Source organism: Stegostoma tigrinum, chromosome 20 (genome assembly GCF_030684315.1).
Source record: "Stegostoma tigrinum isolate sSteTig4 chromosome 20, sSteTig4.hap1, whole genome shotgun sequence".
Classification (NCBI taxonomy): Eukaryota; Metazoa; Chordata; class Chondrichthyes; order Orectolobiformes; family Stegostomatidae; genus Stegostoma; species Stegostoma tigrinum.
The window spans coordinates 9,972,190-9,999,878 of NC_081373.1; the positions used below are offsets into that span (position 1 = coordinate 9,972,190).

Here is a 27,689-nt window from a genome sequence, read left to right on the forward strand (position 1 = left end):
CATTAACAGGTTAACTTGGAATCAGAATGTGGAGAGGTTACCTCTTCCTAAGATGTACATATTGGAATGGAGCTGAGCTGAGTAGAGCCAATGATGAGGGAAGTCGGACTGGGCTTGGTTAGTCATTCAGCACCTTCATTCAGGACCATGCAATGATAGAAAGAGGGATTAAGTGTGAGGTTGCTCGCCATTCTAGCTGTTTAGCATGAGCATCACCCTCTGCTTGGCAATGGGAGGGCATGAGGTATTTAAGTGGATGTTAGATGCCCACTTGAGTGTCGTCGTTGTCCTACTGGTGGGTGGGCATGCTGCTCATTGACAGCCCATTCACAGCTTAAATTTCCCTCAATTTGCCCACACCTCTCATGCCCTGGGAAGGACAGGGGCAATGCTCAAGTGTTGGCCTGACCTAACAGCCCTTCAACATTCCACAATGGGGCCTTGTGAAAATGACAGTGGACCTACGCAGAGGTCATGACCACAAGGGAGGTGGGAATATAACGAGGCGATGTGAAAATTCTGTTATGTCTCTCCACTCGGTCATTGCTATTGTTACATGATCAATTTGGAAATTGCATAGCCATAGCTTGAATGGGATCACTGGTGCTTAACTGTCAGAAAATTCCCCCTCAAGCCTTTGGCTTTGTAAAATAACATTAGTGCTCCCGACCGTGATATTGATGGGATTTAGATGTTGTCAATCTCTCTGTAGCAATTTGGTGCCTGCTGTCAGTCTATGGGAAAGTATCTGTTTTCAGTGTGTTTTTGCAGTGTGTGAATGTCATTCTGCATCTGGATACCATCACCTTGATCCATTGGATTCTCTGCGGAGTGACTGGTTAATGATGCAGTTCCTGACAACAGGCAGCTCCCCCATCTAGATCTCAATTGACGAGAGCCAAAACGGTGGTGATTTAGGACGATACATTTCTCCAGGTTAGAGGAATGTAGTCATAGAGATACACAGCACAGAAAGTGGCCCTTCAGTCCAAATCATCTGCACCAAACAAATATCCTAAATTAATCCAGCTCCATTTGTTTGAGTTTGGCCTATATCCCTCTAAACCCTTCCTAGTCATGTACCCATCCAAATGTCTTATAAATGTCGTAATTGTATCAGCTTACAACACTTCCTCTGGCAGCTCATTCCGTACACACACCGCCATCTGCATGAAAATTTTCTGCTAACATTTCTGTGAAGTACCTTGAGATGATTTTACTGAATTAAAAGCACTATATAAAGAGTAGTTGTATAAATGAGTGCATGATCTTTTGGGTCACTTATTTCTTGTCCAATTGCATGTGCCTCTGGACAAATATCAGAAACATTTCCAGGCCGCATCAAGTTGCATTTCGATCATGAAGACACTTAGTGCAGAGTGGGTATTGGATTAGAATGAATTAACATCGTGCTATCCAAAGATGGTCCTACTGTTACACCGCGGAATTGTTATTGCAACTCTTGGAAGATGAAAGACACGGTTTCTTCTACACACAGTAGTAAAGATAATAGTTTTATCACTCAGTGGAAATGAGCCCAAAGCAAATTAAGGAGAAATAGTAGGAAAATAAAGACAAAACTGAACAGAAATCAATTGTGCAAAATTAGGAAAGAATGTATTAATACGCTCTTACAAACATCTTCAATAAGATTTTGTCACAACAGTGAAGAGCCAGGGATGAAAGATTCAGCAGTATAATAAAACAAAGACATTGAAATTACATTTCAGTCATCCTTGGAGATATAGCCTCCCAGGAGAATAGGCTTCAATGCAATAAGGGACATCTGACATATCATATAACAGTTGAGATAAGGCGGGTTATAGGCTGCAACATGATCCCACGAGCTCATATGACAGGCTCATCAGGCTTACTTCTCATGGTCTGTGAACCCTCAATCAGAGTTAAGAGCCTTATGCACCAGCCATTATTCTGCACTAAAACGAAAAAAAGCCTCAGAAAACATCAGACATACTCAGCAAGCCAGGAGTGCATTTTGTCATTCTATGCCATTTGTGGTTCTGCACATTTTTTTTCTCCCACTTGAACCAGGTGTACTGCTGCTATTTTTTAACACGACAGATTGAATGAGGCTGGAGAGGTAACAGCGGCTGTAACACAAGAATGTTGATCTCCCAGTCACAGATTCCTCAGCTCAAGTGCCAAGCAGCACTGTCATCTGAACTCATTTCAACAAGTGACTTCCAGTCCTTTTGGGGGTAAAATAGCTCCACAGCCTTTGCTAATGCAACAAGCTTTTATCTTTTCTTGAGAATGGCTGTGTCGAGATTGATGACCCTCGCCGCTTGGTTGACTTCACTGCCCTTTGATGGAGATGCTATCCTGATGAGAAACTCTCCGACACAAATTTTAGTGACTCGTTTTTTTCAGTGATTAATGTAAAAGGTGGGTCAAAGTCTTCAATTTCTTTCTTCTGAAGGCTTTCTTCTGGAATCTATTTCTATTGATTCCTCTCTGGTGAGTTGGTCATGTTTGCCTCCAGCTTGTGGCTGCTGGGTATCCATTTCCCAGCTGAGCACTTGGTCAGAATTTGACCTGAAGAAAAATTAGCCAAGTGTCAATTTTGGGGTATTCCATTTAGGTTCCGCTTACAATTCTGCCCCCTTGCCGTGGGCTTGAGTAGTCTTGTATGAGCTCAAGTTCTGCCAGCCAGGAACTTCATAGTTCAGGTTTCATAGAATGCCTACAGTGTGGAAACAGGCCATTCAGCCTGTCAAGTACATACTGACCCTCTGAAGGCCATCCCAGCCAGAACCCCCCCACCCCACATCCCTGTAACCCTGCATTTCCCACAGCTAATCCACCAAGCCTGCACATCCCTGGACACTCAAAGGCAATTTAGCATGGCCAATCCACATAAACAGCACATCTTTGGACTGTGGGAGGAAACCGGAGCACCCAGAGAAACCCACACAGACACAGGGAGAATGTGTAAACTCCACGCAGTCACCTGAGGGTGGAATCGAATTCGGGTCCCTGGTGCTGTGAGGCAGCAGTGTTAACCGCTGAGCCACCGTGCTGTTAATTCTGTTGCTGGGGATGCTTTATCTCCCAGACAGTGCATTCTAGATTCCCACTGCCCTCTAGGTGAAAAAAAAGCTTCTTCAAATCCTCTCTAAACCTCCTGCCTTTCACTTTAAAATTATGCCCTCTTGTTATTGAGGAAGGTGTGGATTAGGGAAGGACAAGAGCAGGACAGAGGGGACTAACATTGTTGTAGGGGAAGTGAGCTTAGTAATGGATAGAATACGTGAATTGAAGGGCAGGTTGGCATCAAATAGAACATCAGGGCCATGTGCAGTCTAGTGCAACCTGTGTGAGATATCAAGAAAGACACAATCTCAATAGCAAGCATGTAAAATCCCCAGCAAATTCCAGCTCAGCCATAACTGAAGAACAGCTAGGCACACTGACCTAAAATAAAACAAAGCATTGCAGATGCTGGAGATCTGAAATAAGAACGGCAAGTGCTGGAGAAGCTCAGCAGGTGTGGCATCATTTTTTCCTCTGTGTTTCTCCAGCACTCTACCTTCTGGCAAATGGAGTTCAATGCAGATAAATGTGAGGTGATTCACTTTGGGAGGAATAATAGGAAGGCAGAATACTGGGCCAATGGAAAGACTCTTGGTAGTGTGGATGTGCAGAGGGACGTTGGTGTTCATGTACATAGATCCCTGAAAGTTGCCACCCAGGTTGATAGTGCTGTTAAGAAGGCTTGTGGTGTGTTAGGTTTTATTGGTAGAGGGATTGAGTTCCTGAGCTGTGATGTCACGCTGCAACCGTACAAAACGCTAGTGCAGCCTCATTTGGAATATTGCGTGCAGTTCTGGTCGCCCCATTACAGGAAGGATGTGGAAGCATTGGAAAAAGCTGCCTGGTCTGGAGCGAAGGCCTTATGAAGAAAGTCTGAGGGACTTTGGTCTGTTCTCTTTGGAGAGAAGGAGGCTAAGAGGGGATTTAATAGAGACACACAAGATGATCAGAGGATTAGATAGGGTGGACAGTGAGAGCCTTTTTCCGAGGATGATGACGTCAGCTTGTACGAGGGGGCATAGCTACAATTTGAAGAGTGATTGATTTAAGACAGATGTCAAAGGCAGGTTCTTTATTCAGAGAGTGGTAAGGGTGTGGAACGCCCTGCCTGCCAATGTAGTTAACTCAGTCGCATTAGGGGCATTTAAACAGTCCTTGGATAAGCATATGGATGATGACGGCATAGCGTAGGGTGATGGGCTTAGATTAGCTCACAGGAGGGCGAAACATTGAGGGCCGAAGGGCCTGTTCTGCGCTGTACTGTTCTATGTTCTACGTTTTAGTTAGGCAGACTGACTGTACAGATAGGAGTTGTGGGATTGGGCAGTTGGCAGAGGGGCTAAGCTTAGTGCTGTCAGTGTGCACTGGCCAGACCGAGCCTGGTTCTGAAAGTCCATTCGCTCTTGGAGCAGGGTAGGATCATATTTTCAAGGACTCTTGTGCACAGATCAAGAGTCTGAGGAAAATTCTTTTCTTTTAGTTCTCTGAAGGGCAGCCACAACTTTCGGGGTAACAAAGTGTGAAGCTGGATGAACACAGCAGGCCAAGCAGCATCTTAGGAGCACAAAAACTGATGTTTCGGGTCTAGACCCTTCATCAGACCCTTCATCAACTTTCGGGGCACATCTTGGGAGCTCGCCTTGCAGGGAAAGGCAGAAACCCAGGTGGAAGTGACTGTTTAGGTGAAGCAGCAGAAATCAGCTTCTAAATCCCAAAGTATCAGAATGTTGCCCCCCCACCCCGCTTGCATCCCATCCACCCATGTAGAAGCTGTAATTGTACTCACCTCTACTACTTTGTCTGGCAGTTCATTCCATACACGCACCACCCTCTGCGTGAAAAAGCTATCCTTCATGTTGCTTGGCACATAGAAAAATAGGAGTTACCACCTGGACAGTAATGTTTCAAGAAGGAGACTAGGTCTACTTGGGGCACCTTGGCATGGACAGTAAATATCACTTTTGCTTCTGGTGCCCAGACCTGAAGAACATTTGTTCTGTTTCAACAAGACAAAATTGTTTTGTCCTTGGAAGATGCTATTGCTGACTTTGACCAGAATAATATCGGTGCTGGAGGGGAAGGAGAAAAACAAATAGGTTTTACTTGGGAAGTCGTCCTATAAACGCTCTTATGAGTCAGCGCGAATTTAACAGTGGTGATGACAGTTCTGTAGAAACCAGGCAGTTCTTCAAAAATAACTAAACTATTGAATTTTGTTTCATGTTGTTGACCTCACAGCAGTAAAATATATCGCATCTTGGTTTGAGCCACAGATTTCTGGCACTGGAATAACAAGGTACTAGACAAATACCTTACTTTTGATTTGGGAAATGCACTGGGCCCATAAAGCTCATTCAGCTTTCAGACCATTCTGTCATTCAGACCATTCAATCCTTCATGTGCATGGTGGTGGGTGGAATGCTACAAGCCGTGGAGTGAAGTGAAACTCAAGCAGTAAATGGATCGCAGCTTCAGTGTGCTAGTATGCTCCTCTCAGGGACACAAACCGTTGGGTTCCAGCTCCACTCTGAAAATATTCTGAGCATATAATTTCAGCTGGGACTTTAGAACAACATGAAGGGAGTCTCAGATATGTCACATTTTCAGTGAAACAAATAAGCAAAGAGGTTTATCTGAAACCTGAGATGTTGCTTGGCCTGCTGTGTTCATCCAGCTCCACACTTTGTCATCTGAAACACCGACTTCTTCAACTAAAGGACAGCGTGTGATTCAAGCATTTTCTGTTGGTATAAAAGCATAGTACTGGGATCTGAAATTCCAACACCTAAAGAAAAATCATTTCGGACTTGAAACGTTAACTCTGTGTCTCTCTCCACAGATACTGCCAGACCTGTTGAGTTTCTCCAGCACTTTCTGTTTTTATTCTATGCTCATAGTTCTGTTTTCTGCCTGTCCATTTGTATTGTGCTTTTTGACAGAAGGAAAGTTCAGTGAAAATACATGAGACAAATTTACGGCTTTCTTGCAGCACTACTTGCCTTTTCTCCTGTAACAAATCTGTTCCCCAACACCGAATTTTTACTCCTGTTTACTGGAGTGAGACCAAATCTTTTAAATAATAGGTATTCAGGAAAACAAACATTTGTGTTCTGGTATCCTCAGGTAGCATTGTTAAGCCTTGTTCCTTTCCAATCCCAACTCTACATCATAGAGTCATTAAATCATATCTCCTCCTCTATCCATCTTTGGTCCGCCTCCCCCTCTCTCCCTGTTTATTTCGGAACCCTCACCCCGTCCCCCTCTCTGATGAAGGGTCTAGGCCGGAAATGTCAGCTTTTGTGCTCCTAAGATGCTGCTTGGCCTGCTGTGTTCATCCAGCTCCACACTTTGTTATCCTGGATTCTCCAGCATCTGCAGTTCCATTATCTCTTATCACAGAAACAGACCCTTCGTCTAACTTGTCCACACCAACAAGTTTCCTCAAATTAAACTAGTCCCATTTGCTTGCATTTGTACCTGCCCAAATGTCTTCCATGTCCTGTTCAAATGGCTTTTAAATGTTGTAACTTGACTTCCTCTACCACTTCTTCTGGCAGTTAATTCCACGTACACCCCACAGGCCCCTTTAAAATCTTCCCACTCACCTTAAACCTGCGCCTCTAGTTTTGGACTCCCCTAGCCTAGGAGAAAGGTATTTGCTATTCACCTTCTCTATGCCCCTTATGATTTTATAAAACTCTGTAAGGTCACCTTTCAACCTTTTACACTCCAGCGAAAAATGTCCCAGCTTATCCAGCTCAAACTCTCCAGTGCTGGCAACAGCCTTATAAATATTTTCTGCACCTTTTCAGATTTAGTAATATCTTTCCTTCTGCAGGGAGACTGGAATTGTATGTGTTAATCCAAAAATGTCCTCATCAATGTCCAGTACAACTACAATATGAGTCCCAACTCCTGTACTCAATGCACTGATGAATGAAGGCAAACATACCAAACACCTTCTTCATCGCCCTGTCTATGTGTGACACCCTTTCAACGAACTCCTAGGCCTATCTGTTCAATAATGTTCCCCAGTATTATACCAATAACTGTGTAAGTCCTACACTCTCTCGCCTTACCAAAATGCAACACCTTGCATTTTTCTAGATTAAACCCGTTGGCCCAGCTAACGAAGATCCTGTTGTACTTTCACACATAATCTGCTTCACCGACCAATACACTGCCAATTTTGATGTCATCTCTTAAGGAAAGCTTGGGATCTTTAAAAACTATTTCTCATGAACTTTGTCTTCATTGATTTATGGTGAGAAGCATCTTATTATCAGCAAGACTCTTAGAAAAGATTCATTCTGAGGACGGGTAGCTCAATCCGAAACGTTAACTCTGATTTCTCTCCACAGTTGGTGCCTGACCTGCTGAGATTTTCCAGCAGTTTCTGTTTTTATGTCTTAGAAAAGACATTATTGCTTCAAAACAACAGATGCCAACTTCTTTTCATCCTGTTCCATCGCTCCATTTCTTATCTCAAAAATACTTTGGCCAACTTTCTCAGTGTGACCGTGAAAGCAAGTCAAAAGACACAATTCTGTACAGTGATACGTTTAAAACTGCACCCTGACAAATCAAAACCAAAACAAAATGGAACAACTTTTGACCATTCAATTATGTAAGAAGAATCCAAAAAAAGTATAGCCCTTGGAGATTTAAACAGGTTTTAATCCTATGTATGTATCAAAAGGGAATTTTGGCACCTTACATTGCCTTGATGACTCTCATAACTCTTTTTACAACAATTCTCTCTTTCTTTGGCCTCACTTCTTTCCCTTCTTTCTGTCGCTTCTTTGCACTCAGCTCCTAACCTCTAAGCCTCTTGTCTAACCTTCTATCTATCATTCTTTAATTTCCCCTTCCCCAGACGTTTCACCAACTGCCTAAATCTCATAGTCTCTTCTCCCTACGTTTACTCGCACTCAAAAGAATGGTGTCTTGAAAAATATCTATTTCTTAGGGTAGAAATATGAGGCAAGAAGTCTTCATCTTTCCAATGAAGATATCATGTAAAAATATTGTAAGCAAAAAGGTTTCCAGATAACATTTTCATAAGTTCTGCTATATCAATGGAAACATTTCCCTGCTGAAATTCTGCATGCAATTCTAGCATCATATTTCAGGGAGGACTTGAGGCTTCGAAGAAGCTAAGAAAAGATTATGAGGATGGTTCCAGGGACGTAGGACTACAGCTATTTGGATCGACTGGAGAAGTTGAAGTTTTTTGGCTTAAAAGACTCAGAAGAGGTTTGAATAATCAAATCCCTACAGCGTGGGAGTGGCCATTCAGCCCATCCTGACTCTTCAAAGAACATCCCACCCAGACACACCCGTATATAGTCCTCTAACCCTGCATTTCCCATGGCTACTCCACCTAGCCTGCATGTCCCTGGACACAATGGGACAATTTAACACAGCCAATCCATCTAAGCTGCACATCCCTGGGCACAGTGGGACAATTTCACACAGCCAATCCAACTACCCTGCTCATATTTGAAGTGTGGAAGGAAACTGGGAACACCCAGAGGAAACCCACACCGACACAGGGTAAATGTGCAAACTCCACACAGACAGGCGCCTGAGGGTGGAATCAAACCCAGGTCCCTTGTGCTGTGACACAGCAGTGCTAATGACTGTGCCAACCAAAGTTGATGGAGGTGTTTAAACTCTTTGGAGTACTGTGAGCAGATCTGGGTACCACACCTTGGGAAGGACAGATTTCCCTTGAATGGAGTACAATGTAAGGTTTACAAGAAAGATACCTGGACTTCAGGGGTTATGACGAGAGATTATATAAGTTGAGCTGCTTCTAGAATTTAGAAGGTTAAGGAGTAACCTAATTGAAGTCTTCAAAATATTAACACAAAAATCCAGGATAGATAAAGATAAACAATTTTCACTGTTTGGGATTCTAGAACTAGGGGCATAATATAAGATTTATGGCCAGACCATACAGGAGTGATGTTCAGAAACACTTTTACAAATAAAGAGAAATTTGGAACTCCTTCCACAAATGGCAGTGGATACTGGTTCAGTTGTTAATTTTAAATCTGATATTTTGTTTCGTTAAACAAAGGGGTATGGGGCTAAAGGCAGGTCAATGGAGTTAGGCCACAGATAACCATCTGCAGTTCTTTTGGGTTTTACTTTTTATCTGTGTGTGTGTGTTGGGAATGCTTTACAAGGGTGTTTCAAGTCATTGTTGATTATCTGTAGCTCAAATCTTCTTTTTTAATTTCATTCATGGGATTGTGGGCAATGCTAGCTAGGTTGGCATTTCTTGCCCATTCTTAATTGCCCAGAGTCATCACTGTGGGCCTGGAATCACATACACCCCAGACCAGGTAAGGAAGGCAGATTTCCTTTCCTGAGGGACATTAGTGAACCAAATGGGCTTTTATGATAATTGATAATAGTTTCATGATCACCAATATTGAAACAAGGTTTCAATGCTAGGTTCAGAGACAGTAAGAACTGCCAATGCTGGAGCCTGAGATAACACAATGTGGAGCTGGAGGAACACAGCAGGCCAGACAGCATCAGAAGAAGGGCCCTGACCCGAAACATTAGCTTTCCTGCTCCTCTGATGCAGCCTGGCCTGAGGTGTTCCTCCAGTTCCACACTGTATTATTTCAATGCTAGATTTTTATAATTGTATTTAAGTTCCACCACTTGCCAAAATGGAATTGGAGTTGTGTTACCCCAGAGTACCTTTCAGATTACAGCCCATGAACTAGTAATGACTTATTCATTTTCTTCGCTATCTTTCACTTTTAATAACCACGATATGGATTTATACATGTTATAAACATGTTATAACTGAAAATATGTCACAGGAGCTTTAATCAGGCAAATATTTGATGTCCTTTTTATTCATTCATGGGATGAGGGTATTGCTGGCTAGGTCAGCATTTATTGCCAATCCTTAATTGTTCTGGAGTGACATGTACGTCAGATCAGGTAAGAAGAGCAGGTTTCCTTCCCTAAATTATATGAGTGAATGAGGTGGGTTTTCCCTGACCCTGGTCATCATTAAACTTTGATAAACACTTTGTTATCTCGGATTCTCCAGCATCTGCAGTTCCTTTTATCTCTGATATAGCTTTTCTAGCAATTTTGTTTTTGTTGCAGATAAAAAGTATTGGTGATATGGATGGAGTGAAAAACTGGGAAGGTTGTATAATGGCCACTGTCCATGTGGCTTGCTGAAATGATTCTTTTGCTTGCCAAAACTTGCCATTCTTCAATCTCTCTCCTCCCATACTTTTCACTTTTTTTTTGCAAGAGGCACAGAGCGACTGGTTCATAAATGGTAAGGTCTCTGAGATATGGATTAAAAGTGACAGTGTATGTCAAGTTGTGGGAGAGAGTACTGATTTTCTTCAGGCTTCAGGAATTTTCTACAGCCGAGAGACCACCACCATCACTTCCTCAGGTGTGGAAATCTGCCTCATACCCACGAGCTGGTCAACTACTGAGGAGCCAATCAGATTGTTGTTAACAGGCAGATGGTCTTTGTCAGCCACGGGTGATCATACTCCACAAACCAATCAGAAACTTATTGCCAGTCGAATCTCACTTTGTAGATGGCCCTGTGGGTGACAGCTATTTGGAGCCAACCTCCCACAATGTTCAACAAAGCATCACTTACAATGAGTTTTGGTAACTTGTTTTTAAAAACTGCAGCAATCTCTTCCACAATGCTTGGTGTTATAACGGTGCTTTTCCTCATTTCAGTTTACAACCAAAAGCTACAGCAAAACAAAAGATACACAAGGCATTTCACAGGAAATCAATCAAACAGCTTTAAACACTGAACCACAAGAGATGACATAAAGGACAATGCCTATGAGTTTGGTCAATGAGATGTTTTAAGAAGCATCTTACAGGAGAGAGGAGACTGAAAGAGGAGACAAGATTTGGGGAGGATGAAATTCCAGAGCTAAGGACCTCTTCAGTTTATAACAAATCTGCCACTGATTGAGTGATAAAAAATTGCAGGAGTCCATAAAAGGAGGGATGTCAGCATCTTGAAGGACTGAATAGGGTTATTGAGGCTGGCAGTTGTAATGATTGGAATGAGATCAGCCTGGTGGACCTCATAGAATATGAGTTCTATATGAGGCCTCTTAACCTGGTCCAATCAGGGAGTTTGGGTCGACAGATAAAAACAGGAGTGTCAGAGATTCTGCTCACTCTGAGGAAGCTGGACCTAGTGTCAAATATGATGCATGTGTAAATAAAACTTTACTTGGTGATGGCATACTAGCCTCTTTGGAGTTGTGTCAGGAGTGGTGAGACCATGGAGGGTTGAAAAGAAGAATGAGTTTTGATTTTAAATAGAGACATGGCTGGACAGGGAGTCAATCTAGTTCATTTTGTCAGCTGGACAGGACTTATCAAGATCTGGGCTATAGTACTTGAGAGAAAGAAGCTGCCGTCCTTACCTGGTCTGGCCTACGTGTGACTCCAGACCCACAGCAATGTGCTTGATTTTTAATTGCTCACTGGGCAATTAGGGGCAAGCAATAAATGCTGGCCTGGCCGGAAACACCCATGCCCCATGACTCAATATTACTGAGACTCCGAGATGTAGACATTGACCAGGAGAGAATTTCAATGGCCCAGATGAGAGGTCGCATACGGAGAAAGCTGGTCTGTCCCAGCATTATCCAATTGCCCGGAGAGAGGCCTGAAGTAGGTGACTGAGGAGTAGAGTCTGTGCTGCCCATTGACAACTATCTGTGTAAAATTTATCCAAAGGAAAATTCCTGATGGATAAGGCAGCAATGACCAAGCAAGACAGAGGTGATGTGGAGGGTGTGGAACCATATGTTTTGTTTCAGAACAGGTACATCTACAATATAAATGAATTCAACAGTTACTGAACACGGTGTAGAGCTGGATGAACACAGCAGGCCGGGCAGCATCAGAGGAGCAGGAAAGCTGACGTTTCGGCCCTAGACCCTTCAACAGTTACTTGACAACATTATTACCAAAACAGAAATGTGCTGGAGAAACTCAGCAGGTCTGACAGCATCTGCGGAGAGAAAGCAGGGAACAGTCATTGGACTCAAAACATTACTGTTTTCTCTCCGAAAGATGCTAAGCTTTCCCTTGAAATCCTGCAGTGTTCGGGGTAAAACCACACCCACTCTCCGAGCAAATCCCATCTAGACTCACCCCTCTACGCTATCCTTGTAACCCCTCTGGCTAATCCAGGTATCCCTGGACACTATGGGCAATTTACCTAATCCTGCACGTTTTTGGACTGCGTCAACCCACACAGGCATGGGGAAAACGTACAAACTCCACACACACACAGAGCAAACAGAGGCTGGAATCGAACCTGCCTGCGTGGTGTAATGAGGCAATAGTTGTAACCACTGAGCCACTGGAAATTTCTGTTGTCAGATTTCCAGCATCCGCAGTTAATTGTTTTATTCCCTTACATTAATATTTTAGAGCAAGCTTTAAGTATCTACGCATAAACTTTGCAAAAGGCACCAATGGCGTGTTGCATTGAATTGCAATGTTGCAGATAAAATATTGCACCTCCCGGAAAAGGAATGCAAAAACGTTGATGCCTTTTGGACGTTTCTGCACCGACCCATTCCCTCCGCTAGTCGGGCGGGTTTTACAGCGGGGCAGGGACACCGACGGTGGTTTGTGTCGCCCCGAGATAGCGAGCGCTGGGAGCATGAGGAACCCGGGGCGATATGTTATCAGTAAGGGACCTATACAGGCTGCTGGGCATCCCCAGAGGTGAGTTTGTGTTCCTCATCGGGAGACTGTGAATCCCATCCTGGCCTCCCTTACTCCCGTTGAGAACCCTCCCAATATCAGCTGGGAATCCTCCCCGATTGATAGTGCAAGGCCTGGCATTGATAAGAACAGAGGGAGGGAAAAAAAAGTTAACTTTGTTTAAAGTTTGTCGCTCCTCTCCACACAACCTTCGCCTTGAAAATACTTGGAATTACTCTGAAAACGAACTGCCAGGCGAATATTGTAGGAAGCTGTGTTACCTAAAAAAAACCGTTTTTCTTCTATCCCCTTTTAACTAACTGTGCTGTCAGTTAATAAGCGCCATTGTTGAGTTTCTCAAAACAAAATGTATTTCTAAATAGAAAAAGCCTTGCCTTCTGTACAGGCTAATTGCATTTCCTGCGAGTGTAGCCCCTCTGCAAATGATTTGACCCGATCAGGGCAGTTACAAGGGTATTGTTGCTGATGTAAAATGTTCATTGTTCCCATGTCGTTAACAAGTCTCAGTCTCTTGACGTTTCCTAAGTCTAAACAGTTATTTTTCTGTGCAGTAATACAGACGTGGAAGCAAAAAAGTTCTAGGCATAGCAAGATCCCAGGGACGTGGCGAAGTAGCTGGCTTTTGTTGTTGGGTTTGATATTAGCAGTAGTTGTTCTAGACACTCCCTGTTAATTTTTCAGTGCTATAGAATCTGTGGTGTGCCCTGATAGATCTCCTGTGAAAAGAGACTTTGACAGTGCCTCACAGCCTAGTTCCAGGGTTCGTATTGTCCATCTGAAAGGATTTGCTCAAAACTTTTGGAGTGAAGTTCGGAAACCTGCATCATTCTGACTTGACGGAAGCTGAACGAAAGCCCCGCACTGTGGTAATGTAGCAGGCAACTTCTCCAAAATTGGACTGTGCGTTATCTAGATAAATTAGAACAATTGATCTCTGTAGAGTGGCACAGTTTCTCAATGGTTAGCACTGCTGCCTCACAGCACCAGAGACCTGGATTAGGTGGGTTATAGGGTATAGGTCTGGGCAGGATGCTCCAGGGGTCAGTCTGGACTTGTTGGGCTGAAGGGCCTGTTTCCACACTCTACGGATTCTGTGATCTACTTTTCTTTCATTTCAACTGTCTGGCCCTTAAGAACATTGAACACAGCACAGCACAGTACAGGCCCTTCGGCCCACGATGTTGTGCTAAACTTTTACCCTAAACCTAAGGTCTACCTAACCTCCACCCCTACCTTATACCATCATCCCTATGCCTATCTAATAGCTGCTTAAATGCCCCTAATGAGGCCAACTCCATTACCCTCTCCGGCAATACGTTCCATGTCCCAACTACTCTCTGAAGAAAGAACCTACCTCTGATGCTTCCCCAATATCTACCTCCACTCATTTTAAAACTATTCCCCCTTGTTATAGCTACCTCCACCCTAGGAAAAAGTCTCTGGCTGTCCATTCAATCTAAACCTCTGACCTGTGTAATTCCCTCCATAAGTTGACCTGTCTCTTGTTTCCATCTAAGAGATTCCTTATAACTTACTTTACTTGCTAAGCTTTTGGTCAGCCATCCTAATATCATCTTATATTTTAGCTTTGTTATCACAGGAAAGGTATTATTGCCGTAGAGGGGGTACAATGGGTGGTTCAGCAAACCTCCCTCAGGATGGTAGCACTGTCTTATGAAGAGAGATTGGGCAAACTGGGCCTCTAGAGTATTGATGAATGAGAGGCGATCTTATTGAAACTGACAAAATACTAAAGGGGCAGACAGGGTAAATGTTTCCCCTAACTGGAGCATCTAGAACCAGGGGGCACAGTTTAAACATAAGGGGGCTGTCATTTGAGTGTGAGATGAGGAGAATTTGATTTACTTGAAGGATTGTGAACCTTGAGAATTCCCTATCTCGGGGGGTTGGGGAGGAGAATGTCTACGGTAGAGATTGATTACCCATTGTGTATAGGGCATGAATGATAGAATCCTTTCAGTGTGGAAGCAGGCCATTTGAATCTACACTGACCCTATCCAAAGAGTATCCCACCCCATCCCTGTAATGCTACATTTCCCATGGCTAACCCACACATCTCTAGACACTATGGGCAATCCACCCTAACCTACACTAATTTTGACTGTGGGAGGAAACTGGAGCACCCAGAGGAAACCCACACCACCGCAGAGTGAATGTGTAAACTCCACACACAGTCACACAAAGGGTGGAATTGAACCTGGGCCCCTGGTGCTTTGAGGTAGCAGTGCTAGCCACTGTGCCACTCCTCAGGATGTAGTGAGTAAAAAGCATTGAAGCATTTGATCAAATGATCATATTGAATGGCAGGGAGGCTTGATAGTCTGAATGGTCTACTCCTGTTCCTATGTAGCCCAGTGTCAGATTCAGTTAATGCACCTGTAAACCACTGTTGACTATCTTGGGTACTATGTAAATGAAAGTTATTATATTGGATAGAGAGTACACTGTTTATGTAGTTGTGTGTATCATTGGATTGATATGTTGGTATCTTTAAATTGTTAATGCAAATGTGTAGACTCAGTTCCTGACCGTACCAGCATGCAGTAAGGTGAGAGCCCAGTGGGACTTTCCAATAGATGAGCAATTCAGAGTTCCAGGTTAATTTGAATCCCACCCGGTGATGTTTGAATTCAAGCTAGTTTCAATAATGGTGACCATGACAACTGTCATGGTCGAGTGTGACAGCATCGGAAGGAAATTGACCATCTTTACCCAGTCTGGCATACACGTGACTCCAGACCCACAGCAATGTGGGGCCAGGTAGCTGCCCCCAGAAATGTTCACTTCAAGAGCAATTAGGGATGGGTGAAAATGCTGGTGATGTCCACATTCCATGAATGATCAAAGGCATGAAAATGCAACCAACACAACGCATCCCAGAGACCTGAACAGAGCTTTGTTCTGGTTAGATCCCAAAGTGATTTTGATGGTTTTTTTGTGGCCGGCTTTGTCCCAGTCTGAAGGCAACCACGAGATTGATGTATGGCATGGACTATATGCTGCATTGTAAAAAGTAATTGCGTTTTAAGGAGCAATTTAATGCAGTGGGATAATGTGGAATCAACAGCTTTGCTGTTCTGGCACACCTTGAGAATTGTAAAGGTGTTCCTGCTGTAGATATGCACACAAAGCAGATTATGTTGAATTTTTTTTTATTTAGTGGCTTCATGTTAAATAACTGTATATTAATTCAGCTTCTACCTTAAAGTGTACATTCCTTCATTTCCCAGAGATGAAATGACTGTGAACAAGTAGTATATTTGGGTAACAAAGTGTGGAGCTGGATGAACACAGCAGGCCAAGCAGCATCAGAGGAGCTGGAAAACTGACATTTTGGGCCTAGACCCTTCTTCAGAAATGGGGGAGCGGAAGAGGGTTCTGAAATAAATAGGGAGAGAGGGGGAGGCAGATAGAAGATGGATAGAAGAGAAGAAAGGTGGAGAGGAGACAGACAGGTCAAAGAGGCGGTGATGGAGCCAGTAAAGGTGAGTGCAGGTGGGGAGTTAGGGAGGGGATAGGTCAGTCCAGGGAGGACGGACAGGTCAAGGGGGCGGGATGAGGTTAGTAGGTCGGAGATGGGGGTGGGCTAGAGGTGGGAGGAAGGACAGGTTAGGGAGGTGGGGACAAGCTGGGCTGGTTTTGGGATGCAGTGGGGGAAGGGGAGATTTTGAAGCTTGTGAAGTCCACATTGATACCACTGGGCTGCAGGGTTCCCAAGCAGAATATGAGTTGCTGTTCCTGTAACCTTCAGGTGGCATCATTGTGACACTGCAGGAGGCCCGGGATGGAGATGTCATCTGAGGAATGGGAGGGGGAGTTGGAATGGTTTATAGGTAGAGATAAGTTCGGGGGTGGGGGTGGGGAGTGGGGACAGGAGCAGTTGGAGTCAGTGGGTCGACCAGGGCAGTCAGGTTTGTGGATTTTGTATAGGTGGAGATAAGTTCGGTGGGTATATTTGGGTAAACTGGAATACTGTGGTGGATGTCCTCTTGGAAATTACACTACACTACAGGTACACCCAAGTCATGAATATGTAAAGATGCAACATATTTTACAAAGGATTTGTGGTCTGTTCATGGGTGTGGTCATTGATGCTCAACTCTGCATGTAAAGCTTCTGTTACATCACCTGCATATCCTCCACCTCTACAAATTACAACTTGTTCAAAGTTAAACTGCCCATACTATGCTATTCTCATCCATTGCTCCCTGACCTGCACTGGCTTACGGTCATCCAATGTATTACATTTCAAATTGTCTTCAATTACCTGCACAGTCTTGGCTTAGTTGATAAGTGCACTTTCTCATCTACTCAACATGTCCTACAGCCCTCTGGCTCTTCCTTGAGTGTTTCCCCACCTTTTTCATTCTTTTACTGGTAGAAGAATCTTTAGCTCCACTGTGAGGAACATTCAATCCAAATTCGTTGCCTCGCTACTTCTCCTTACAATTTAAGTATAGCCTCGAAACCTTATTATTATAGTTATGTTATCCTGATACTGGATAGGAGCATTCCAGGTTCGGCCAGCATTTATTACCCTTCTCTAATTGCTCTTGTGAAGGTGTTTGTGAGCTGCCCTCTTGATTCATTGCAGTCCATACGTTACAGGTAGACTCACCATGCCATTAAGGAGGAACTTCTAGGAGGTTAACCCACTGATACTGAATATATTTCCAAGTCACGATGGTGAATGGCTTGGAGGGGAACTTGAAGGTGGTGGTGTTCCCATGTATCTGCTGCCCTTGTCCTTCTGGATAGAAGTGGTTGTGAGTTTGGAAGGTGCTGTTGGAGGATCCTTGTTGAATTTCTGCAGTGTATCCTGCAGATAGTGTACACTGCTGCTACCGAGCGTCAGAGTAGAGGGAATGAATGTTTGTGGCCAGTCTAGCGGGCTGCTTGGATCTAGATAGTGTCGAGCTTCTTGAATGTAGTTGGAACTGCACCCATCCAAGCAAGTGGGAGCTAAGCGGTAGTTACAGCGGAATTCCATATCTCTGACCTGCTTTTGGAGCTACAGTATTTAAATGACTGATCCAAATTAGTTTCTGGCCAATAGAAACTGCCAAAATGGAAAAAAAATGATCTTAACCAATTGGACAGTCACGTGTCCTAATGATCTCATTAGGGTTTTGTATGTATTTCTTTTGTACATTAATTTTATATGTCTTTCTTCTAATTGTCTTTCCTGTAATGCAGCTGAGATATTCATGCACATTAAAGCCATTCAATAAATACGTGCCAATTTTGGGGATGGTACTTGTTGAAACTACCTTTGGGCGTATCTCCAACTGAAACTTGCGACCAGCTCATAGTGAAGGACCATTTTTGTCCAGGGACAAGTCTGTCAAACCCCAACTAATCTTCTCCCTGTTTGACCATAAGGTGCTAGTTTGAAATTTATCCTGTGCCCATTTCACATGAAACCAACTTTGGCTGGAGGGTCAGTGTCAGTTTGGATAAACCTGCAAAGCTGTGAAAATTGATGACTCAAACCATCGCATAAAGCATTGAAGGTTGCACTACCTGAGAGGACCACTAGTAGATACATCACCTTGTCTCTCAATCAACTATAAAAATGAAGGAAGAAAATTGTTTTGCCCTCCTTTGGATATATAACATGATTCAGGATGATGAGAGTGAACACCTCTTTGAATATATTTAATTGAACTGCAAATAGTGAAGACCATTTGGAGTTGCAGTGAATATTCCATGTTGTGATGGTGTCACTGTTTTTGTTACTGAGACAGCAAACATAGCACCTTTTTAACATAATTAGATTCCCTACAGTGTGGAAACAGGCCCTTCGGCCCAACAAGTCCACACCGCCTCTTGAAGCATCCCACCCAGACCCAACCCCCTATAACCCACACACCCCTGAACACTATGGACAATTTAGCATGACTGATCTTTTGGACTGTGGGAGGAAATCGGAGCACCCGGAGGAAACCCATGCAGACACGGGGAGAATTGCAAACTCCACACAGACAGTCGCCTTAATCGAACCTGGGTCCCTGGCGCCGTGAGGCTGCAGTGCTAACTGCTGAGCCACCGTGCCTACTGAAACCTCTCAAATTGCTTCACTGACTTACAAAACAAGTTATAAAACTGAACCATAAGGGATAAAAGGTTAGACTAAACAAGAGGTGGTAGGTTATAAGGAGTGTCCTAAAGGAGGAAAGTGAAGGAGAGAAATGGGAAGCAAAGGAAGCGAATTCCAGAGCTTCAGACCTCAGAAACTGAAAGTATGGCCACCAAACAAGAAATGAAACCAGAATTATTTTCAGTCAAATGCTTCAGTGCATTAATGAGGTGCCATTGTTTGAACCAGGCTTATCCTCTGCTTAAAGAAAAACCAAAAGAACTGTGGATGCTGCAAATCAGGAACAAAAACAGAAGTTGCTGGAAAAGCTCAGCAGGTCTGGCAGCATCTGTGAAGGAGAAAATGGAGTTAACCGTTTCGGGTCTGTTGATCCTTTCTCTGAACTCGTCACCGGACCTGAAACGTTAACTCTGTTTTCTCTTTCACAGTTGCTGCCAGACCTGCTGAGCTTTTCCAGCAACTTCTGTTTTTGTTCCTTCGCCTCCTGCTTGTTTACATAGCAATGATGTCGTCATGATTTAGGTTGAATGGTACAAGTTACAACGTTTTCAAGGCAAATGACCCTTCTGTGTGAAAATCTAAGAATTTGCCCTGTGCACCAACGTACCTTAAACTAAATTTAACTCTACCAGGAGGCAGGTGGTGATCACTAGAGTGAGCAGTGGACCCATTTTGTGCGATTGGGATGGGAGCACGAGATATATGCTGTAAGACCATGACAGAAACATGTTTGGTTATTGCTTTACACTCTACCTGAATACTTGTTCTAAGTTTGTTGCTGGCACGTTTCCCAAATGTTGAAACTGTTTGGTAAACATGGCATCAAAAATTACAGTGTCTCTTTTTGAAGTGGCTGGCCATTGTTACAATTAGCGTTGAAGTATTTTTAAAGTGTGTTGCGAATGAATGTTCTTCTCTGTGGAATATTTTACTTGTGGTGCTGTTGCTAGGTTTATTCAGGATATATCTACACTAACACTTAGTGTCCTAGGAAACAGGAAGGATGGTTATAATCTGAAGTTGCTGATCTTAGTATTGAGTCCAGAATGTTGTGAAACATCAAGGCAAAAGATAACACACTGTTCTTTGAGATTTTAGATAATGGAGGTATTGAAATCAAGGGCCAAAAGCTTAGCTAAAGAGGTAGGTTTTAAACAGCTGTCTTGAGGAAGGGGAAAAGCAGTAAGCTTGAGGAATGGAACTCAATAAAGGGTCATCATGGATTATCTTTCAATTGCTGGCAGCTGAGGCTTGTCCCTTGACTCAGAGCTGGGGTGCTGAAAGCAGAGGTTATGTCAGCAAAATTTAACAAATCTGCTTATTGAGATTTTTGGGACACAGCTATTGGGATGTATCACTGATCGTCACACATCTGGGTCTGTTTATTTTAGCAATTCTTTCATAACATTAGAGATCTTTCCAGAAATACTCGATTAAACAGTGTTTTAAGCTAGTCAGCGTCCTTGACATGCGATATAATGGAATGGTTGTTTGAGTACAGCACTTTGGCCAAATTGTCTGAATGCCAGTTTATACGCCAGAGTTGTTTCATTACATTACAACACTGACGGCTCTTCCAGTATAAATCATTGTTTGCAAAGACCTTTGGCATTTCCTGTGGCTGTGTCCAATAACTGCATGTTTCTTTTACTTTCTTGCTTGTTGTTTTCCTCTTCTTACATCGGGCTTGAATATCTTTGCTTTAGAAAGCTTCACAATGTGGTGATTCTCAAACTTGTTTATCTCTGGACTCAACGATCCCCTTTCAATCACTGAGATGGCCTAGTGGTATTATTACTGGACTGTTAATCCAGAGATCGAGGTAATGTTGTGGCAGATGGTGGAATTTGAGTTCAATAGAATCAAGAATCTACTGTTTACCAGTTAACCCTTATTTACTAATGTCTTTTAGGGGAGGAAATTGCCATCCTTGCTTGTGACTCCAGACTCACAGCACTGTAATTGACTTTTAACTGCCCCTGGGCAATTAGAGATGGGCAATAAATAGCTAATGATGCCCTCCTCTCATGAAACAAATTTTAAAAAAAAGTCCTATTGCAAAACAACTTGAGAGTAATAGGAGATAATGGGAACTGCAGATGCTGGAGAATCCGAGATAATAAAATGTGAGGCTGGATGAACACAGCAGGCCAAGCAGCATCTCAGGAGCACAAAAGCTGATGTTTCAGGCCTAGACCCTACATCAGAACCCGAAACGTCGGCTTTTGTGCTCCTAAGATGCTGCTCAGCCAGTTGTGTTCATCCAGCTCCACACTTTGTTATCGGAGAGTAATAGGAGCTACGTTTTTGATGAAGGGTATAGATAAGGTAAATGGCAGATGGGCATCTTTTCCCGTGGGTGGGGATTTCAAGACTAGGAGGTATATTTTTAAGGTGAGAGGAGAAAGATTTGAAAAAAGATTTTTTTTTCTTGAAAAGAGAATAGGAATGAACTACCAGAGGAAGTGGTGGATGCAGGCTCATTTACAGCATAGAATTCATAGAATCTCTACCGTGTGGAAACAGGCCCTTTTGGCCCAACAAGTCCACACCAAACCTCAGAGCATCCCACCCAGACCCACCTACGCCATAACCCACCACCTCTACGATCTAAAAGATAATTAGATAAGCACATGGATAGGAAAGGTTTGGAGCGATTATGGGCCAAGCACAGACAGGTGGGACTTGTTTCGTTTGGGAAAGTGATCAACATGGACCAGTTGAAACGAAGGGCCTATTTGCATTCTGTATGACTCAATGACTGTAGGGACGTTGTTACACTCTATGACTCTATATTAAAAACATTAATACTACAAGCAAATGTTTCTTTCAAACATTCTCATGTGCTTTATAAAATCGTCTCCTGAGGAAACAAGTTTTTTATTGATGAAACAAAACAAACAGTACTGTAATACAAAAGCATATGAATTTAAAGCAATACTTGGTCACTCACACCCTCTCTGCCATTCAATATGATCATGGCTGAACAGACTACCATACATTCCCCGTTAACCTTGTATTGCAACTCCCTCCAGCTCCATAAGAATCTTGTATATTTCTATAAGTCATCTCTCATTGTTACAAATGCAGTGAGTACAGGCTGAACCTACTCAACCCTTTCTCCTCAGACAATCCCTCCATACCTGGGATCCAATGCCAGTAATCTTACCTCAGATAAGGTGTTCACAGTATTCCTGGTATGGCATTGTATAGTCTTAGCAAGACCGCCCTATTTTCATACCTCACCCTGTTTGAAATAACCCCATGCTGTCATTAGATTATGAAAATAAAGACTTGCGTTTTTGTGACATCTATCATGACTTTGTGTGGCTCTAAGAACTTTAGAGCCAATTAAGTACTTTTGAAGTTTAATGACATTTTTTTTTCATGTGGTTTTATGCCTAAACCAATGAGTTTATGTCGATGATAGTCTGATCAAGGACATGATGGGGTCAAGAACTGTCTTCAGAATTGGGCTCAGAGATACCAGCCTCTGATCTTACTGTTATATTAGAGCATTCTACTGCCTAATACTAGTTGGTCTACTCCACATGCCTCTCTGCATTTGTTTTATTGAGATCTGTGGATCAACAGTCCAGTAATAATACCACTAGGCCATCACCTCACCTAGAGATTGAAAGGGGATAAGACCAATAGGATATCCATGTGTCTTTGGCCCCAGAGACAAAAGGAGTTTGAGGATCTCTACATGGTGAAACTTTCTAAACTCCCCACAACCACTCTCAACGATTGTCTTCATCTCCAGTTGTTTGTCTTCTCTCTCAACTCCTCCCAGGCTGTACTATTTATGCCCTGAGGAGCGACTCTGTTACATAATTGCAATAAAAACCAAAAGAACTGCGGATGCTGTAAATCAGGAACAAAAACAAAGTTGCTGAAAAAGCTCAGCAGGTCTGGCAGCATCTGTGGAGGAGCAAACACAGTTAACATTTCGGGTCCAGTGACCTTTCCTCAGAACCGTTATGAGGAAGGGTCACTGGACCCGAAATGCTACCTCAGTTTTTTTTCCTTTACAGATGCTGCCAGACCTGCTGAGCTGTTCCAGCAACGTTGTTTTTATTGTTGTTGTTGACATAATTGCAATTCAGAGTCCCCACACCGATACACAATATTCACTGCTGTAATCTAGGATGTATGGTAGCCAATTTGTACACTGCAAGCTCCACAGATAGCAGTGGGATAACCAGATAATTTCTCTTTTTACTGATGTTGGTAGAAGGATATCTATTTACTAGGGCATAAATAGAACCCATCTGCCTGTCTTCAAAATTATGGCAGTGGAAATTTTTACATTCTCTCTCTCTCTCTCTCTCTCTCTCTCTGGAGGGCTGAGGGGACCTTTGTGTAATATCTTATCTGAAGACAACTATTTCTCCTCCCTAGGCTGTCCCATGGGATTGAGGATGACTTTGTTCCTCTCCAGTGTATGGGTCCTGAGCTGACAAATAATCTTCAAAGAAAAATCACTGTCCTGGAGTGTCGATTTTGAATGTTGTGCTCAATTTTGATTTATTTGTTCATGCAATGTTGGTGTCAATGTCTAGGCTTCCATCTTAGTTGTCATTTCTGATTGCCAAGAGGGCACAGATAGGCCAGACCAGGTAAAGACACTGGTGAACCAGATGAATTTTTATAAGTGATTTTTCATGTTACCTTTCTTAAAATCTGCCTTTTTGGTCCTTCGATGTGTCTGTGTTGGAATACTGTAGCCAGTTTGATTCCCTACATATCATGAGCGATAATGTGGCTTTGGCAGTGGTTAGAGGTGGGGGAACGCATGATTAATTCCTAGTTTACTAATTACATCATAGTTAGACAGGCTTGTGTACATGCGCAAAGCCTGATCTGATCAACGATTATATAATAACAATGGCATCTGCATGTAGCAGTGTTTTTCAACAGGATCCGTTTGGGAGGGCCTGAGGTCACATGCATGTTATAACTCATTGCCACAATGACCACCTTTTTTAGTGCTGTTTTATTGAATTCATATTTCATCATCTGCCATAGCAGGTTTTGAACCCATATCCCTAGTTATGGCCTCTGGATGTACTAGTCCAACAACATAGCCACTGCCTGGCCCTGGAGTACAATTTGGATTTGAAACCATAACCTTCTGACTCAGAGGTGAGAGTGCCACCAGCTGAATCACAGGAAGAGCGCTGATCCAGATACAAATGCCTCTCTCCAGCTGTATGTTTGGCTCTTTCAATTAAGTCGATGACTTCATTCGAACTTCACATCTCTCTTATGGGAACTAAAATTACATGATCAGAACACTCAGCTCCTCTTCTAAATGTCAGTGCATACATTTGACGTACCTTGTGGTTTTTGGCTAAATGTTTTTGCTTTGATGTGATAAATTAATAGGTCGACGCTTGTAAATGTGACTGGCTGACTAATTATTTTGTTGTAATGTTGAAGGAAAGATATTTAGTAAACAATGGAAAACATAGGGAGAGGTTGGATTATCCAATTTGAACATGCAATAATATCAAGATATATTCATGGTGCCTTGTTTATTTTCTGTCTACCACTTGGAACCATGGATTGCCTGGGAGAGGTAGAAAAACAAGAGCTCACATTTATCTAGCACCTTTAACATCACAAAATTCCCAAGGTGCTCAACAGGAGCTGTGTCAAACAAAATTTGTCATGGAACCACTTGGAAGGAATTAGGGCAGATAACTAAAAAACATGCCCAAAGAATTTTGAGATGTCTGGTTGAGTTGGACCAAAAGCTCTGCTTTCATACTGTATGACTTGATGACTCGATAAGTGAGCTTTAGCATGGAAGGGTTAACAAGGAGAATTCCAGAGTTTGGGCCCGAGGCAGATGAATGCATGATAAACTCAAGGTGGGTGAGAGGTCAGGATGGGAGGACAGTAAGTATTAGATGTGTGTAGTGCTGCAGGAGGTGACAAAAGTGCGATCGCAAATACATGATCTAAATCCAGGACAAGACAAAAAAATTCAGTGCATTCTGTTTGGATGATTGCAGTTAGTGCAGGATACTGCATGGACCCTGATTTAAATACACAGATTACTCCTGCCTTGCAGAGGCAATATTCACCCCAGCTAGTAAAAATAACTGAGCCTCTGTGATATGCAGTGAACAATGCTTCATTCACTTATTGCCTGAGGAAAATGCAAATGACTTAATATCCAAGATAATGGGAACTGCAGATGCTGGAGAATCCAAGCTGTGCTCCTGAGATGCTGCTTGGCCTGCTGTGTTCATCCAGCCTCACATTTTATTATCTTACATTGACTTAATATCCAACCCAGATCTACTCTTTGTAACATGTGTAACATGAACCCTGGTCCTTCCTAATAGATCCAGTTAAAAAAATTGATATCTATAAATGCCATCTAATCCCTTCATCATTTTATAAACCTTGATCAGACCAGCCCTTGTGAGTTTTTACACGTCCAGAACTTTGAACCTATCTGCATAGCTAAGATACAATCCTGAAAGCAGCCCCCAACAATGCTTGTGAAGCTTATTCAGGAAAAGGTTTGATTGGCATCCCATCCACCACTTTACGTTCGTGACTGAAATCCAGTAGCAACAGTGTCTACAAGCTCGACTGCAGGAACTTACCAAGTCTCCTTCGAAAGCATCTTCCAAACTCCCAATCTCTCCTATGTTTTCTTCTTTCATGGGATGCGGGCTCCACTAGCTAGGCCAGGATTTATTGCCCAACCCTAATTACCCAGAGGGCAGTTAAGAGTCACCCACGTTGCTGTGAGTCTGGCATCATACATAGGCCAGATCAGGTAAGGATGGCAGTTTTCCTTTCCTAAAGGACATGAGTGAGCCAAATGGGTTGACATGGTCATCTTAGACTCTTAACTCCCAGATTTGTATTGAATTCAAATTCCACTATCTACCGTGGTAGGATATGAGCCTGGGTCCCCAGAACATTACCTGGGTCTCTGGATCAGCAATCCAGCAATAACACCATTAGGCCATCACCTTCCCCACCTAAGAGGATACACATAGGAACACCACCACCTGCAGATTCCTCCCTTTAAGTGACACACATCTGGAACTATGTCCCTGTTTGTTCATTGTCACTGGGTTAATATCCTGGAAATCTCTCTCGCTTCAGCATGCCTGTGGTCCAATGACTACAGCAATTAAAGTTACCAGCTCAGCATCGCTTTCTCCACGGCAACTGGAGACAGGCAGTAAATGCTGATCTAGCCAGTAGAGCCCACTGCACATGAATGAATAACTAACAAATTTAGCATTTAGATCTGCCCTTGAACATACCTCTGTTTTTCTCAGAATATTTTCTGCTAAAAATGGGCCCGGTCCTTCAAGACCTAGTTACATGCACCTACAGTTTAATATCCTTGGGCACTTTATTGAATTTGTGAAAAGGGCCATAGAAGTGCAAAACTAAAGAACTGCAGATACTGTAAATCAGAAACAAAAACAGAAGTTGCTAGAAAAGCTCAGCAGTTCTGGCAGTATCCATGGAGACAAATCAGAGTTAAAGTTTTGGGTCTAGTAGTTATGACAAAGGGTCACCGGGCCGGAAACATTAACTCTGATTTTTCTTCACAGATACTGCCAGACCTGTTGAGCTTTTCCAGCAGTTTGTTTTTGTTGTCTATAAAAGTGCAAGTTTATTTTTTCTTTGCATTGTGAATTGCGATGTAGTGATCAGACTGGGGTTTTCGCATTTGTCAAGAATTCTCCAGTGAAATTGACCAGATATGGCTTGAGTTGAATGCAGTTCCTTGCACATTCAGAATGCAAAATTTGTCACTAAGCTACATCATACAGTTCTTATTGCTGAGCACCATAATAGACAACCTGGTGACATAGTTAATACTGCTGGTAAAGATTAGCACTAATGGTTCATAATGTATCAAGGTCCAATAGCTATGGTGGTCACAAAAAGGGGTTAACTCTAGTCAATAGTCTCTAGGAGATAGTAGGAACTGCCGATGCTGGAGTCTGAGATAACAAGGTGTAGAGCTGGATGAACACAGCAGGCCAAGCAGCATCAGAGGAGCAGGAAGGCTGACATTTCGGGTTAAGACCCTTCTTCAGAAAATGTTTAAATATTAAATATTGAAGATCGTTTGTGTGTGTTAAAGTTGTCTAGCTATGTTTCAACACATTTCCCAACACTATCAGTTGTAGAGATGTGAGTCTGCAGAAATTATACATGTTTTCTCGGGTCTTTAAAGTGCTATCTACTGATTTGTGAGTTTCATTGTGGACTGTGGAAAAACAGTTTGATAAGTCCCTACCAAATCTGTTGACGGGAACATTTCCAGAAATCTGGGAGCCTAAACTTTTTTTCAGTTGTAATAACCTACAGCTTTCTAACCAAACACTTCTGGTTTGGAAGGTACGCAAATTACCCTTCTGCTGAAGTAACGTATCTCCTGATCTGCCCTGAATTCTCCTCCTAGGAGAGAGACTAAACCTGCTTCTGTACTTGAACTGAACTGAGAGAATTACTTCAGAATTGAGCTAAGACAAAACATGCTTATTCTAGATATGTCTGAATTGAAAACAAGGCTAGTAGCCTTGCATGAGATAGCACAAGTTGGTGTTTTGGGTCGGGACCCTTCTTCAGACCCTTTTCAGACCCAAAACATCAACTTCCCTGCTCCTGTGATCCTGCCTGGCCTGCTGTGTTCCTCCATCTCCACACAGTGTTATCTCCGACTCCAGCATTGGCAGTTCTTACT

At 42.9% G+C, this 27,689-nt stretch overlaps 1 protein-coding gene across 4 annotated transcripts in view; it reads left to right on the forward strand.

The window, feature by feature from the left end:
• The first annotated feature begins 12,698 nt into the window (after positions 1-12,698).
• zgc:123010 (uncharacterized protein LOC641500 homolog) overlaps positions 12,699-27,689 on the forward strand; it is a 146,242-nt gene continuing 131,251 nt past the window's right edge. For all 4 annotated transcript variants that reach the window (XM_048550998.2, XM_048550995.2, XM_048550997.2 and 1 more), the window contains exon 1: positions 12,699-12,828. In XM_048550998.2, coding sequence (XP_048406955.1) covers positions 12,783-12,828 — 46 coding nt within the window. In that variant the 5' untranslated portion in view covers positions 12,699-12,782. The remainder of the gene's footprint in view (positions 12,829-27,689) is intronic.